General features: G+C 36.0%; 1 protein-coding gene across 2 annotated transcripts; it reads right to left on the bottom strand.

The window, feature by feature from the left end:
- Positions 1-12,870, bottom strand: LOC103708639 (nuclear transcription factor Y subunit A-3-like). Of its 2 annotated transcripts, none has more exons than XM_039129411.2 (6): positions 12,594-12,870; positions 8,034-8,432; positions 5,389-5,501; positions 5,184-5,255; positions 1,033-1,200; positions 1-664 (listed from the first exon to the last, which is right to left on the bottom strand). In XM_039129411.2, exons 2-6 carry the CDS (start codon positions 8,332-8,334, stop codon positions 293-295), a joined length of 1,026 nt encoding a protein of 341 aa, XP_038985339.2. In that variant the 5' UTR covers positions 8,335-8,432; positions 12,594-12,870; the 3' UTR covers positions 1-292. The 2 variants fall into 2 exon arrangements, with proteins under 2 accessions (XP_038985339.2, XP_038985340.2); XM_039129412.2 differs by having other exon boundaries at positions 12,446-12,678.
- Positions 12,871-18,068: the final 5,198 nt, after the last annotated feature.

Below are 18,068 nucleotides of genomic sequence, written 5' to 3'. Positions count from 1 at the left end.
TTCAGTAAAATCAGTGTTGTCTACCTTGAATCTTGCTGCAAAGCCATTAAAAAGCAGGAAGTCCAGATAGCAGATCTGAAATAGCATCCGGCTATCCACACATTGCCAAAATAAGAGAATGTCAGCATTAGCATTACCATACACTTTTTAAGTTTTTGATCCTCCTAATGACGCCATCTAACATTAGAAATTTTCAGAAAATAAGTATTAAAGCCAAGGATGAATTGCCCAGGAAACACCAGACAGATGTCGAAGTACAGACCACAGCCAGTGCCAGGTAAATTCCCCATGTTCACCTCATAACCGAGACCCGCTGCTGAGAACCACTATGAATTCTGCTGCTCCCACCTTGCGTGCTCCCCCCGACAACACGGGGATGGAAGTCAGTTGAAAAGTTGAGATGATGATCCTGATGCTGGAACAAACCACCATCGGATGCAGCCGTGACCTCGGAGCAAGTGGGTGTGGCTGCAGCACCTGTAGTGCCATTCCCTCCACCTCCCCCTCCACCCAGTTGCAGCAGAGAGGAACTGGCGGCATTCTTGTTGTCTTTGGTGGTGGTAGTCTGGGACCGCTGCTGGAGCTGCTTTGTGTTTAAGAATCGCCCACCTGATCCCCTTGCTCTTTTCATTGCATGACGATGCCGAGACTCATGAAGGTATGGCTGAAAAAGATGTGCAGCAGCAGATTGATAGAACAATGAATTTAGAACAGTCATAGCATATAATAAAATGCAGAAAAAATAAAAAGAACTCCACCCTTTCATATACGAAAAAGGCAATGCAACCACAGAATGCTTCGTTTCATATATGAAAAAGGCAATGCAACCACAGAATGCTTCATAAAAGAGTTTATACTACTTGGAGGTATCATGGCACAAGCACAAACTAAAGTGCCCGAAAAGAAACCCATTGAAATTTAACTCGAATTAGATAGCACTTCATCTCTTGGAGCAAAAACAAAACAAAAGCGAAAAAGAAACAAAAACACGAAGGGCAAGAGGGCAGGACCCACAAATGTCTAATAAGCTACCTTTCGATCTTTGATGAGTTTATTCTGAGCCTCTAACTTCGCACGCAGCTGCCTCCGTCGAAGAATTCCATGATATTGTTTTGCATTGACATATATGGGCTCATCCTCCAAAGGTTGCGGCAGGGGAACTCGAGCAGAAGGTGCCATTCCAGCAAGTTGGGGGTGAATCTGTTTTCAAGTATAAACTGATTAGGGATGCTAAGATGAAGAAAATTTTACCTCTAAAATATGTTTAAAAAATAATGATGAAGATGAATCAGCAGAATAAAAAAGTACAGTCCCTAATTCAAGAATTCAGTAAAACAAGCATGGACCAAAATCCTTATAAGTACATATTTGCACCCTCAAACATGAGCAAGTATTTTAAGTTATTGCAGCTTCCTATACTGGTCATCAGACCAAAATTCACTGATGAAACAGAGCCAACGTTCAAACTGCAAAAGAAGCTTATACACAAGTGAAGAAACTTACAAATGCACACATGCATGCATGTACAAATGTCTCTGTGTATTATGGACTTTAAATAATTAAATTTTATGTGTAAATGGTAAAGAAGGCAGATTGTAATTCCCTCCGAAACACAAATAAGAGGGGCCGCCGAGTGCCTCTCAGAATCAACAAGCAAGAGATTTTCCTAGAGGCATGATTTAGATAATGAGTAAAATTGAGGCCATCAATCAATAAAATATCTGTCAAATGTCACCCTCATAAAGCAACAGATTATATTACATGATTGTTCTTTTAGAAATTTAGGCAAGATTTACTGAGAGAACAGTTTCCTGTACATATTACCATGGAAAAGTAGAAAACTCATCCAGCAAGGAGTACTAAAAGTAAAATGACAAGCAAATCCAAGTATAAATCTCAATCTAATATATGATATTTCTACAAGAAGGCAGAATAAATTATCAATTGCAAGTTGCATTTATGATGTTCCATCCATAAATATATTAACATAGAAATATCCAAGAAAATCAAAAAAGCAGATATCTACCTCAAGCTGGCAGATATGGCACAAAGGCATCCAAGCAGGCAATGAACAATGTCTTGTAAGTAACTCAGTGAACATGCATCATCAATACATTATTACCTTATTTTCTTATGTACTGTATTAATACATGCATTAATTGTTGATTTGAAAAGATGCTGGCTTGGGCATGTTATTAGCAGATTAGATAATGCTGCTATGTGAGAGCAAAGACACTAATGTAAAAAAAAAAAAAAAAAAAGATTATATAGAAGGAAATGCTAGCAAATAAAGACGTAATGGTTAATCAAAAATAGAACAACCAAAACACTAGACAGAATGCAGTTTGAGTGGGTAATTCATGCAGGAGAAAGAAGCAACCAAAAAGATCGTTTTTCACTGCATTGGTCTGTAAAAGAGAATAGGTAAGGAGGATTGTTTAGACCCTTCTGTCAAGCACAAAATTAGATTTAGGCCCTGTTTAAATGCCAGATTGCTTTACATGACTGGCAAGGGACCCCGATAGAGGGATATAGTTTATAATGATGAAGACAGAAGTTATAGAGTCATGTGGCCCCATCCATTTCCCTCATCCCAATTTTTCAGAGATTATAGATTCCACTCCCAAAGGTTGCATGTGGTTAGGGAATAAAAAGAATATAAGCATTTAACCCAGTTACTTGAGCATCTAGACTAAATCACCTTTTCAGCTGAAAAGTTGGTACAAGATAAATGCTTCATTTTTGTCTGCCTAACCCATTTACTCCAATAACTACTCCTAAAAAAAAAGGTGGAATAGTTTAACCTTCAATTTTCCCCTCCAAATTTATTCAAATCAGGTAACCTGATTTTTTGGTCTTGAAAAAAACATAACCAAAGGATTTATCTTATCTGAAAGAATAGGGATTGTTAATACAAAAGGTACCCCAATTCTCTCCAACCAAGGGAGGAAATCCATGATTCAACCCACAACTGACATGAGTTAAGTGGATTTGGGTTTCGCATAAACTGGATCAGGATGCAAGGAATAGACTGAATTAATCCATTTATTAAATGTACAAGATTTAGGTTTGGAGTCCTGGTCTAACTTGTTTCAATTTGTTTAGTAATTGGGTTAGGTCTACACAGTTACAACTCAACCCATGTAAGACCTGTTTAACATGTTAAGCAATTTAAGACCTGTTTAAATGGTTTTTTTTTATAGATTCAGATTGATTAATAGGTTACACAGACCCAACACAACTTGCCTGTTAGACAGTTTACACATGTCAAGTTACCTTTTTAATAAACAGGTCAGATTTGGTTTTTGACTTTTGACTTTTACCTATGTAATAAATTGTTTAGGTTTGTGCTGACAGATTTTCCCTAATATATCTCAAGTCTCAACCCAACCTGACCTAACCCATTGCCACTTCTAGCTCCAACTCCTTCCTTGCAATTCCCTCTTCAACATAAATTCTTGCCAATGGCATCTTAACACACCAGCAGCGTAGTATTCTAACATTCAAACTGGCCCTTCATGGAGATGCCCAATCAGTTGATAAGTAGATCTAGTGGTTTATTCCAAACCAGAGTTTCAAGCTTCAAACCAACCAGACCCAGGCACTTTCACTTACTTTTTCCCTTTTTTTGTCTCGTTATAGTTATGAACTTGTGAAATAAACAACCATACTAAAAACTCAAGTTCATTTCCATACACTCCAACAGTAGTATCCAAAATTTTCATCTTTAGATGGAAGCACCGACATCTACACCTCATACCCCAAACTCAAAGCTGAAATGTGTCATATTTTAGTCTGTCCTATTTTATTCTGAGTATTGAAAAACTCTGAAATACTCCCAGACAAAAAAAAAATAAAAAATCGAAAGCAAGGGAAGCATGTTCCTCATTAGTGTACAAGTACATAAGTGTATGTTTCAACAAGCATCATGAAATATCTGCATAAATCTCAATCCAGTATGATGTGAAACTATCACAGAACATTTCAACTAGAACAGCAATTTTAAGTAACAGAGTGCAAGCATTGTATAGTTTTAAAAGGAAAAAAGAAAATCCAGTCAAAGATATAATGAAGCCACCTATGCAATCATCAAAAAGTAAATGTAAAGGCATTAATAAAGATATACAAAGAAAGTAAAGATTACTAAGCATCAAACTAAATTCTAACAAGAAAATCAGTGCATTAAACAAAAATAAAATTATGGTCTGCCCAACTTCTGATTGACTAACATCAAGTATCTGTCTACTTGTTCCACTATTACTGTTGGGTAGGAGAAAATAATTGTGCCTTCCTGGACCAGCTCAGAGTACAATATCCACTGTTATTTTGCAGCATAAATTGCAAAACATGGAAACCCTAACTTACCAATAGTTGTAAACCTGTGCCACCCTCTCATTGTTGCAGGTGGAGATTATTGCATGCTGCTATACCAGCAACAAGTGCAATGTTCATCAATACCTTGCCTCGCACATTGTAATGAAGTGTGATTAACCCCTTGCTTCCAAGCAGTAGGGCCTCTATATTTCAAATATTCATGGAGTGGAAATAAAATTGCAGTATCTGTTTCGTTCAGTATGTTCTGCCTTTTATTTGCAACTGAAAAATTAGATATGACGTGCTATATTATGCTGCATGAACACATGTCATCAAAAATTCTATGAAGATGTACACAATTTTCAAAAGACTGCAACAACATATAGCAAGAAACTCAACAGCTCCAGGCATACATAAGTCAAACAGGACTCAAAGGACAATCGAGTAAAAAGCAAATCCACCATGACTAGCATGAATTACTGCTGCATGAAAATGTTTGAACCACAACAATGTCATGATAAAATTTCACTCGTAGTTGTCAATCCAATTTCCAAAGCAGTATCACCTTAATGATGAAATCATACACTATCCACCGAAAATAGCTAAATGGAACTAAATTGGACTTGAAACAGAAATTGTCTCTTTTCTTCTTGCCTGGATTATTACATGCTTTAAGAAAATCTGAATCTAACCATTTTCATATTGTTATGAAACACAAGTAACCCTTTTTCTTCTCATGTTGTCTCTCTCATTCAATCTTAGCTCTAATCACATGCAAAAGTCCAACAGCTAGGCACACATGACAGGTAAGAAGAACATGTCTAAGAAAAGGTAATGCAGGAAAGGGAAATTTGCCCAAGAATACTAACCACAGCATGCGATCCATAAGCAGCCAGAATCCCTCCAAAGTATGGATCTGCATAAGGGCATGGAATGCAAGCCTGTGATGGAAATAACAGAATACCAATCAAACAAACACATGCAGATGCAATTAACTGCACAAACATGTAAAAATACATGTCTGAAAGTGAATATAATCAAATATTAAGTTCCATAAAATTAATGTGAACTCACAATAGACTGGTTAAAATCAATTTTTTGAGGTTGACCGGCAACTCCTGCAGTACCCAGAGATAAAACTTGCTTTGCATGACCTTCAACCTGCTTCCTGGAGGTCACATTATCACCTGCATGAAAGTACAGTAACACCATCAGACGCCTGTTCATATGAGAGAAAGGTGACATCAGCAAGTTGCCAAGTTTCAATAAATACACATTGCAGCAATACCCCACGAAAAAGTTTCTGAATTATCTAAACTCAAATGATGATTCACAATTATTCAACAAAAAGAAATTGCCATATTGATTACAATTCATTTTGAAATTCAAAACTTGTGATACTGAATGCAGAATATATATGTTGTATCCACGAAAGCATGCTGCAAATACATACTTTCATAGAAAGTACTACCACCATACAGACAGAAAAAATTACTTACCTAGAAAATGACTGGCAACTTTTGGCCACTACTGCAAACTGTACCCAAATATCAAAAGCTTGAACACCGGACATTTACACCATATCTAGTTATCCAATCTCTCACCTTGGACTGGCCAATAAAGTAAGGTTGGAAATATATTGGTTTTCAAAAGTAAAATTTACAAACAAAAACACAAGAAAATGAAGATTCACTGATTGGCACTTGAATTGCAGATAACCTTGAAATTAAAACAAAAATTAACATAAAAACATTTGGGGCATAGCCCAAGCAGTCCTAGATATGTATCGTGTTCCAGGATTTTCATTGGTTACGGGTTCAATGATGTAGAGGGCTTTTGTAATGTAGCAAGATGCATAGAAATATGTCGACCAAAATTAAGTCTTCTTGCCCAGGGATAGTAGAGTTTTGTGCCCAGGGAGAACAAGGTCCCTTGTATTTGACCTTCAAACCTTAATGGCTAAAATATTTACATGGACATGCAGTGCACACTCAAGCATGCACGGACACAAGCAAAAGCCTCGCACTCTCCATTCTTACTGAAGATAACTGGTACATTGCGATCAAGTATATGTTGTGCAAATTGTTCAACCTGATCGAGGAAGTCCCCTAGGAGTCATTCCATTGTCCAGCTTTTACTGACATCCAGGCTAATTCATGAAAGATGCATGTTAACAAAGCTTGATGATGGATTTGCAGTCTCTTAAATGCATGTAAAGCTACATCAAGTCCCTTAGTGCAAGAAATCCTTTAACAAGATAAAGAATGTCAATCATAAGAAAGCCCCATCACATTTTCATGATAACTTTGAAGAGATACTTCATCAATATTCAAATATTTATCACTGCCTAGATACCAAATGTATTCATGCTCTGAATATCGGAAATACAAACATGAGAATCATGAATAAAGATGATACATGTGACACTTGAACTTTAAATTATTTCCATTCTAAAATTGAGCTGAAAAATCAATATTTAGGGAAGATAAAAGGTGTAGGAGGTAAAAGTTGTACTTTGAACATATTGATATGGATTCCCTTCAGTATAAGCATCAATTATTTCTTGGAAGTTGCTGGATAGAAGACTCCCCCAACCCCCACAAAGAAAAAAAAAACATCAACTGCATATGCAGGTCTCAAGCTAGTAATTAGCTATATCTTATAGAAGAAGAATTGCTAATAACATTCACTTTTGTGCTCATACTCCTTTCCACTTGCAATGAGGCATTCCAACATTCCCAAGACTGCTGACCATGCATCAAACCACTTCTGAAAGATTAACAACAATGCTACCCAAGATTCGTCATCTCGGTACCAGATCCCGTACCGGTACATGGTACAGTACGAGACTGCAAAAAGTACCAAGTATTAGTATGATATGAGACTGCATGCTGGTTCATTACCAGTACGGTATGGTACCGACTAGTATGGAGAATCTTGATGCTACCATTACCTATTATAGTAGATCAAAGGAGTAAATAACCCAGAAGAGCAGTGGAATTATACGTTCCTGAATTTAATAAATTTTACTTCAGAAAAGTATGCATTGTCCTTAACTTCTCATAACATTTCTCCAAATCCAATATTTCAAAGCCACTTCTAATGGATTTTCAGATTAAGAATAAAAGCCTACTTTCGTCTCATTTGTTTCATCCAAACAACAAATCTCTTGCAATTTAGCTTGATCCCATCAAACCATGCTCATATGCAGATGCACATGTTCACACACAACTCTAGAATATAATTGGCTATCAAGTACATAAGATGTCATTTGTAAGTAGACAAGTAAAAGAAATGGAAAGGAAATGAAAATGTGCCTATTAGTACAAGTTACAATGGATGTGCAATGTAAGTAGATACAATCTTTGAAGAAGATATAAGACTGAAGATGATTACAACCATAACATGACAATTTATATTGCTTACTGTAAATAGTTTGTAGTCAGTTTCATGGATGGAAGAAATTCAAATGTGACTGATTAAGAACATCCGGAGAAAACTGACAGGCATAAATTTCAAAAGTATTATAATGCTAAAAGAACAAAATGACTAAAGGAACTAGCTAAAATTTAAAATTTCAACCCTCTAGCCCTCCATAAAACTGTTTTTGCATATTTTATGGACAGGAAAGTAATTTGGAAAAACTCAACTCAAATTACTTAACACAAATCTTAATTGGAAACTTCTGCTGAGTGATTAATTTCCATAGCAGATCATACCAGAATGTGCCAAAGCACCTTGCTCATGAAGGTTTCCCTCCATTCTTGCCGCCAGTTCTTGATGGGATTGACCAGTTGATTGAGTTGATGATGAGTCTTGGTCAGGCAATTGATGCACAGGTTGCTTCATCTGATTAGATTGTTGTGCTATGGTGCCCATGTTCATATATAAGTTCTTGGAATAAGAAGATTGCAGCATGTTTGGCCCGCTAGAGTTCCACCATGATGGGCAAATGGTTAGACAATTAGCTGTTGAATAAACCGAGCTTTGCTCAGAGCCTTTGTTGCTAAGGTTCTGCATCTCAAAAGCCTTATATTGCCACGCGGTGACTCTTTTTGACAAACACACAAGTTCCAAAACCCTAGGGATCTCAAATTCCTCTTGTGCTTACTTCATTCCTGTTAATGATAATTGAGTTATTCAAAAAATATGGTAAATTGAAAGAAAGACAAGAACATCCGCTAGAAGCATTGAAAGCCACTTTCACTGAAAAGTTTGTTTGCAGAAGTGTTAACTTTTCTGCTTAACAGAATGCCCATGAAGTAATATATAATTACCAGCAAACCTTATAATCTTAACCAACTAAATTACTAAGTAATTCTACAGAAGAACAAAGGGGTCAAGGATAATATCGTAAAACAGGTAGAATTACAGATATATCTTACATGAAATATTTTTTAAAAAGTAAGAAAACTTCATATATAAAACGTGGTAAGAAGTTGAAACTGAAAAAAATCCGAAATGGTACTATGTACTAACTATTAATATGTACCAGGTTGGTGAAAACTTATCACCAAAAATATAGAAAGCGGGAGTGGATTTTTTTTGTTTTTTTCTAGTCCTTTCTCACAAAACTTCTCACCGACATTTTAGAGATGATAAATATGTCCAAACCAGTCGATGCACCAGCCTTCGTCCAGCATGCTAGAGATGAACAAGAAGAGATTCACACAACTCCCACCAGTCCATCAAAAGGGTCTCAAAAATCTGGAAAACAAACCTAAAAATCTGCAATGCATGGAACAAGAAGGAATGTCCTTATGTACTCTACTACACAAGGTACCAAATCAGTCACCAAAAATATAGAAAAGGGAGGTGAAATTTTTTCTATTCCTTTCTCCATGAAACTTCTCACCAACATTTTAGAGATGATAAAAGCATATTTCCTTTTCTATCACTATCCAAACCTGTCGATGCACCAGCCTTCCTCCAGCATGCTAGAAACGAACAACAAGAGATTGCATGCAACACTGAAAAGTCCATCAAAAGGGTCTCAAAAATCTGGAAAACAGACCTAAAAATCTGCAATGCATGGAACAAGAAAGAATGTCCTTATGTACTCTTCTATGCAAGGTACAGCATAAAGCTTCATGCAAGATAGTCAGCTGGAAGTCTGGACCTACACAATTTATAGAAAAAACCTTTTTCTTAGAGTTGAAAACTTCCCTCCCTTTTAGCGGTCAACAAAGAATTCAGTGTCCATGCAGGAGGTGTGAAAACATTTCATCACAAATCTCCCTTAGCTTCAGGCTTCCAGACTTTCTTATCTTCCAAATCATGAGGAAATAACGACCTTGAAGGTCATGGAGATAAAACAAAATTCCTCATTTTCCTTGATTTTTCCTTCTCCAAGAAACAACTTGCCAGACCAACAAATTCCCTATTACAATTCTAGCAGTTATGAACTAAAGACTTTCACATCTTCCTCCAAATTACTCTATTCTTCTACCAACAAAAGGCAATGAAGACCCCTCCAAAACCTTATATTCCTATTACAAGAAAGGATACTCCAGTTTCCAAGTCCCATTTCTAAGGCTTGAGAAGTTAAGAGTTACGCATGCCACCCCATCTCACATCATAACTCATAGCCCCATTCACCTTTTATTTTAACATTAATCAACCTAGTCTGCAGGTTCTTCTTTCCCCTCATTGCTCAAAGCCCATGTGATGCAATAGGCAATCCATATAGTAATGTTACATATCTTAAATCACTGTAACTTAATACTATCTCTGCTATTCAAATGATATTTGCTAGCTCAGTCATTACTCCTAAATCAGGGAAACTGCACAGAATACTTATAACACTCATTCCATGCCTCTTATTCTTGCCACCACAAGCATGTAACTTCATTAGAATTTTCTAGCAAAAAGAAATTTTCTGAAAGTTACCATATAAAAATACCCAGGAGTGACCAGGACTTCAGAGATCTATGTTTACATACATGCAAGTTATGTTTACTATGGTCAGAAGCCCCTCCCCCTTCTTTTATCACAGTATGTTCAACCACACAATGTTATAAATTCATGGTGTTCCATACTTAAATATGTGAATATGTCCATATCCCATGATTGAAGCCTTATGTATAATATGCAACCTCGACAGATTATCTTATTTCAGTAAAGATACTATCCAATTAAAATATGAACAGATAGTTCTCAGTTGCCACCAAGGATAACCAGATGGTCTTTTGATATGAGATGTACCATCTCCCCCAGTTGCACTTTAATGTCATGTAGCACAAACTGCCAACTCTCTTCCTTCATCATAGAACAGTTAATATCAAAAATAAAAAGAAAGAGACTACAATAAATAAGAAAACAAGCAAGAAATCAGCAAAAAATAAAAGTTTCTGGTCTCTTGCTTTATACTTCATATTGTAGAAAAAAAAATCCCAAGCCAATTTAGAAAACATCAAATATTAAAACAACGGTTTAGTGATTTACAGCTTCCCAACACTTTTTTCAATCTTGTAATACAATATATTGTCATTCATGAGGGACTCAAGCTCACCTTGACTCATCATAATGCTAACCTCAACGATCTATCCCTTAAAATATTTCCTTTGACTTATGTTTAATTGAGCTTCTTGGTCTTCTCCTACATACAGAATTGTATGTTTCCCACATGTAAAGTAATGCCTCATTGCAGGTGCAATCAAGTTTGCATTCAACAAGCTAACATATCATAGGATTATGCCTCAACTGAATCATCATTACAAACTTTGGGCTCATAAATTCTCCATTATACTCTCTCAAGGTCCTCCTCGCCACCTACCTTCATATGAGAAAATACTACACAGGCCTTGAAGCTTCATTATGTTAAACCACGCAGAATCTGACAAATTATTAATAAAACAAGATTCAAAATTCTCGCCTGCCTGTAAATACACATCCATATTTAACTTCTCCTGCCAAAATTTCTAATACAGAAGAGAAATAGACTAATAGTCATCTTGTCCATCAATTTAATTTTCCTTTAACAACATTTTCACTTACTCGTAGTAAGTCAGCAAGTCGAAAAACACTTTTTCAACATCCTACCAAAAAACTCATATTTAGATATAATTAGTACCTCTAATATAGCTAGATTACCTTTTCAAACACTTGAACTCAGTAGTAAAGACCAAGATATGTTATTGAAGCAACACAACTACATGCAATAAATGAGCAGGAAATAGCCTGAATCATGTGCCTTGAAGAGGAACAGAAAACTGCTAAATACATGTGCCACGGCTTTGTGTCAGTGACTGGAGAGTTAGGGGGAAAAAAAAGGCCTTACGAAACAACTAGATTCTTAAATTCTTGCATAATAGCCACCTAGATATCTGATGACCCATCCCAGAGACCAGATTACCTTTGAGAATTATAGATTTACCCAAATTTTGTCCTGTCTACTTCATTCCATGAGTTCTATAGTTAACTTAGTTCCCATGGTCCTAAAAAATTAGACAGATTTCTTCAATGGCAACACTGAGGATGCCAGCAAATCATCACTTTTAACATCAGCACTGCACTCTCGCTCCTTCATTTTATCAAACATCCACTCTATATGATCAGCAAACATTTGCAGAATTGCCTCACCCTTTCAAAGGAGCGGATAAAGCATGTAAATTCATACCATAGCATCCATTAAATAAAGAGGGGAAGGTACTAAAATTTCTGTGCTCCAGATAAAAATTCTAGATGAAGCAGAAAATCTTTCTTTGCGATTGGCAGAATAAATATTAGGGGAGTCGAGCAAATTTCCATCGAAACAATCAAGTTCCCGCTCACAACTTCCATTCCAAACAACCAAATCCTACCGATAAACCCCTTTCTCAAATTGAATTCCAGCAAGTAATCCCTTCATTTTTCTTACCCCTCAACTAAACACAAGCAGTTCAATCAAAATCACATCCAATAGGAACAATCGCACCAATCCTATGTACTCCTTGAAAGCAAAAAAATCGCACACCCAACTCTCGAAATCCATCAAAAATAACCTAGCATACTGAAAAGAAATACAAACCCAAGCACCCAAAATGGTTCAAAAGAATGTTCATAAACCAAACCTCCTACCACCCCACATCCCCAACATCAAACAATCACCCAAAGCAATTCAAACAGAACGATAAACAGAAAATCAACATACCCTACCCATCGTCTGCAGCAACCGATATCACAGAATCAGAAATAGAAGAGATTCTATCCAAAAATAAAGCTAATGATAGCAAGAAAACAGAGACCAGAGAGAGAGAGAGAGAGGACAATAGTGGTTGGGAGTTGGGACAGAGAAGAACCTTTCGAGGTGGGGGAGCCATGTCTCCTAGCTTGAAACCCTTGGCCTTGCATCAGTGCTCTTCTCTCTCTCTCTCTCTCTACTTCTCGCCTCCTGCCACCTCTCCGACCTCTTTCATCTTTTCTAGCCTTGGCTCCATTCCACTCTTTTCATCTCCCATTAAGAAAAGTTTTAGGCATGTATAAATTAATTAATTAATTAATTAAAATCATTAAAATAAACTTTCTAACCTAATGGGCTTCGACACCCTCACAAGCCACCACAACCCACTCTCTCTCTCTCTCTCCTTTTTTTTAACTCAAATAAATAAATTTTGGGTCACGTACTTCTTTACGAGCTAACTAGCCGAAACCTCGCCACCTCACACAGGCATGCACACTCTCTTTCTCCCTCCCCACTTTTTGATGTGATTAATTAATATTAACTTCTTGTTGTTACATTAATGTAACTTGTTGCCAAAAACTATATATTTAAACTTCATAAGTGCCACCTTATCATTCTAGAGGTTGCTAGATCTATATTGCATATCATGCAGTTTGGCTGTGTGATGATATACCATTGCTATATGATGCAACATTACAAGATTCTAAAAGAGATGCCCTCATGCTTTCTCTCTAGTTTCATGCATCTTTTTTCTATACCAAACTAAAACAGCATACATCATTATTTCTCTATTTCCAAAGAAAAGTATTGAGAGTTCGCTAGAGACATATCTGGTTAGGAAGAGTTAAACTTTGAAATGAGAATAAAAATGAATGATTTTTATTTAAATTTCTAACTTCTTTTCGTATTCAAATTTTATTCTAATTCTGATTTCAATTTCCATCGCGAACCAAAAATATTGGAGGATATAGCCATTCCGATTCCAATTCCAACTCATTCCAATTTTGATTTCGATTATGAACCAAATGCGCCCTAAATGAACACATGCGTGTGCTTATAGTGCATACGAACAACTAAAAGATTTATTGATTAAATAGTTTAATAGCTATCCATGCTTTTCTCCCATGCACTACATACAATAAAAAGTTGTGTAAAAATAAATATTTTCAACATAAATCTAATAAATCTTATATAGCGCATAATTTTGCAATGCAAACCATATTGCTAATGCATAAGGAACCTCACTTGGTATCCTCCTCTCTAAGTGACTTCTAACAACCAATCAAGAGGCGGATTAGAGTGTTGCTACATGGTCTATTTAATCACGATGATCTCAGGACATGACTTTTTTGGCCGTCCAGTAGTGAAGTCTAGCCTGGTATCTGCGGCTTTTATTAGTACAAGACCAATGGATAAGCGCCACATCATACAACGGATGTTGTTGTAGCTATTTTGCATCCAAAGTCATATAAGGTTATCCAGAATGTTGGATACATTGTTTTATTATATTTTTTTACCTTCGTATCTAATAACTTTTCAGATGATCTGTGACGTAACATCTGCCATCTTGAAAGGGAAACAGTACCAGAAGCATTAAAACAAACATGGGGAACGGGTGAATAGTCCTTTGCCTCCTTTTTCCTTTTTTTTTTTTTGTATTAATCCAATCATATGTTAATCAAAGGCATGCATCACCTTTGAAAAATATGAAGTATATGTTGCCTTGGAAATAGTTTGGTAGTTAGGGCTGCAAATGTAAACCAGCTTGTTTCGACTCATTCAATTAAGAAATAAGTTTCTTTAAAACTTGGTTTATAAATAAGATAGTTTTGAATGATTTATGCTCTAAAACATATGTAAAACCTTGGTCTCTTCTTTATAATCTGATAATTGATACTCTTGAGTGTTGAGATTGTAATGTTTCGAACCACTGTGATCAATTTGCATGTCTCATCTGGTTGGTTAAAATTGGGATCAATTAACCTTGTCCATTGAGCTAAAAGAGCTTGATGTGACTCCAAAAAAAAAAACAAAAAGGTTTGAACATTTTACATCTCTTGATTAGTAAATCATGTTGATGCTATTAAAGTCAAAAGCGTATCGGTCATTTTAGTAAAAGTATATTCTTTATCACTACTATGTAATTTTCTTTACCACCACGCAAAGGGAGGGGGGAAGATGATGCAACATAAGGTTTCATTGCTTATTAGACTGATATCCGATTTTTTTCCAATAAGTAAATTCAGACCAAAATCTCAAGAGCTGTATTTTGTGCTGTTAAGATAGGGTGGCCCTAATCTGTCTCTTAAGAAAGTAAGCATGATTTAAATGTTATATTTTCTCTCTCATTATTATACTTTTTTTCTCATAATTTTCATCTTGTATGTCAGGATGTTTTCACATCTTCTCGCCTACTTGCTTGCATGATGTTCATATTTTGAAATGCTTTATTTGCAATATATATAGAGCGTTAGGTGAGCATTTATCAGTGCATTTAGTTCGAAATGCTTTATAGTGAAATTAATGATATAATTTTTCAAATAAAAATATCTAGAGACGAAAATTATTTATTTCAGAGGTCTATTACCTATGTATCAAGTAAGCATAAAATGAATAGTAGCAATGCAATTAATGAGCTAAAGTATGTTATACCTATACAACTTACAACTCTAAACCATTGGTCTTGATCGAACAGATTAAATTTTAGGCAATTTAGATATATCTAGTATATGTGTGTACGTACATTAAATTTAGAACTAGTCATAGAAGACAAAAAAAAGCTACTTTTCCACCTTTTTCAAAAATATCCTTCCATCAAAATTTACGAGTAAAACCTCTCTCTTTATTAAGAGTATAATAGTTATTTCATATAATTTTTCAGAAAAATAGATGCTCAACCAAACATAAGTGCGGAAAATTATTTTTTCATATATTATATTTTTAAAAATTTAAAAAATATTTTAGTAAGAAAACAAAATTTTGAACTAAGTGAATCCCATATTATAATCTATGAGTAAGATGTAATTGCTTTGCCCCATACTGTAACAACAGGGTAGCCGAATCGGCTCGCCAACGGAACTCAGCTTTTTTTTTTTTGTGGCTTTCGGAGAAGACATCCGGTTTGCCCATCGATCTGCCGTCATAAATGAGTGCCGTATTTTTGGCACTTAAATATGACAGCGGCGGGGAAGTTGTGGCAAGCGGAAGCATTCATTTAGGAGTTTCGTTGTTTCCGATGTAACGAATTAAATGAGCAGCTCCGGATAAGTAGCTGGTGCAAGAAGAGTCAAAAGGGTGATGGTTACGCCCTACCAACAAAAAAGAAAGAAGGAAAGATCGAAAGAAAGAGGTGATGGTTATCTCCTAGGATTTAGCTTTACTTGAGTTATTGGGTAGAAACCAAGCACCAACCATGCCAGCTATATCCTAAGTCCTAAGTCGATGGTGGGGAGAGATGTTTCCGACCAGGACCACCTAAAGCTTCTTTTGAATAATGGCAGCACACGGGACATGGATGGGGTGGGGGAGGAGACGAGCATCTTTCTTCGGTTTAACAGACTTCGAGAAAAGTTCTTTAGCAGACTGGGCATGATCAGGACTGGCTGACTTATTGAATGGACTATATACACCGACTGGCCGCTGAACGGACAAACACTTTGATCTTGATTGTGCAATCGATGCATCACGAGCAACGCTTCTTTTAAGCTGGGCTCGATTGAAAAGAAAACCGGGCTTATCCTTTTTTTTATCTTTTCTTTTTTGGGGCTCGGCTTAATAAATGAGGCTAGTCTGAGAAAAAATAGTAAGAAAAAAACATACGTGTGTTTCGTTCTATATCTGACTATACATTAAGTAGATATAGAGTACTAAGGAATTCAAATAATACTTTATAGTTAGTTTTTTTTTGGATGAGATCTTTAATTGTGACAAATGATATTAGAGTAGACTCGATCAATGATCCATACAGACTAAAGAACCATGCAACACAGGTCTATTTAGGTTGATCATCATACTTTATGATTTGATTTGTGGTATTAGGGATTGAACTTGAATAGATTTGGACCCTTAACCTGGTAAACACATCAGGACTTAAATAGGTAGAGTATGTAAGGGTTCAAACGGACGTATGTTTAATCCTACTTCGGTTATGTAATAAATAGATTTTGGGTACTTATACAAAGTCTAAAAATTCAGATAACACTTTCCTACTAGTTTTTTTGGATGAAGTCATCGCTGTTATGGCATCCTAACTAGTGTATAGTATCTACCACTGGGGTTGTTGTTGTTGTAAATTATTAAAATTAAAGCTCTCTCTCTCTCTCTCTCTCTCTCTCTCTCTCTCTCTCTCTCTCTCTCTCTCTCTGTCTGTGCACAAATCTATATAAATATTTAAGTGTGCATGTGTATATGTCCTCAATTGTTCTGCATGGAAATCATGAATGGTGCCCGACCACAACGTCATAGGGTGGCAACATCTCAAACTTATCTCAACTAATATCCTCATCTCAAACTAATGATGATTCATGTCATAAGACCCTTGAATGTATGCATATCAAGGAGCATTCACATGACACATGCCACCATGTCGATGGTTACAAAAGGTGGTAAGCTTGGTTAGCTAACTCAAAGCCTGTTTTGGATATAAGTTTATACTAATCCTAACATGTAGATCAAGAATTGGTTCATCGAATCACATTCTTTACCTACCCATCTTTTCGCATATATTTGGTACTTTTTTATCTTTTCGAAATCGTCCCTACGTGGTGGGTTCCCTTTTAAGTTATTATTACCTACCACTATCTCCCATACCTTTTTTTTTTTTTTTTTGATAAGATCTATCTCCCATACCTTCATGCGCGTTCCTTGATCGCATAACGTGATTCACAGTACTGTTCACCCTTTGCCATTAAGCCTTGCCAGGTCTTAAATTAATGTGGGCCATGGGAAGTTGCAGGGTTGGGAAAATAACATGAGAGGAAGAAAAGAAGCATGGTGATAGAGACAAGCATGTGGGTTGCCAACTTCAATTATTAAGTCTGCATTAGACTAATCCTAAGTGCCCATAATTAGTTCAGTCCTAAAGCATTGTTTAATCTAGATGGCATTTGCAAGTCACTATGTTGGTGGATTCTTAATTTATGAAAGATGCTAACCTACCTAAAAGCAGCAGCATCCCCTTGGAAGCCTCATCATTTTAGGTTTTTCGCTTAGCTCTATTGGAAGCAAACATACTTTGAGCATTCATCTAGTAGAACTTATCTCTACTAAAACCTCGTTTGGTTCGCACGAAAAAGAGAAAAGAAAGCAGGGTCAATAGGAAAATAGAGACATACCTTATATTTAGACGGAGTTTTCTATTCATATTTTATGAAAAAAAACCTTTATGAAATATGAGAAGGTAGAAATTAGGATATTTTTTTTCAAAAATATTCTTAAGCTTTTAGATAGAATATGATAAGATATTTCTCTTTATTAAAGGCATAATAGATATTTTATACAATAAGTAGATATTCAACTAAACGTAAGTCATGTTGTAATATGCTATTTTTCTTCGGTCAATCAAATATGAAAAAATTACTTTTCAAACATCATA

This window comes from Phoenix dactylifera, chromosome 5, assembly GCF_051530095.1.
Source record: "Phoenix dactylifera cultivar Ajwa chromosome 5, Ajwa_hap1_PhDact_Kaust_v1.1, whole genome shotgun sequence".
NCBI classification, from domain to species: Eukaryota; Viridiplantae; Streptophyta; class Magnoliopsida; order Arecales; family Arecaceae; genus Phoenix; species Phoenix dactylifera.
This window is presented reverse-complemented; position numbering and strand designations above follow the sequence as displayed.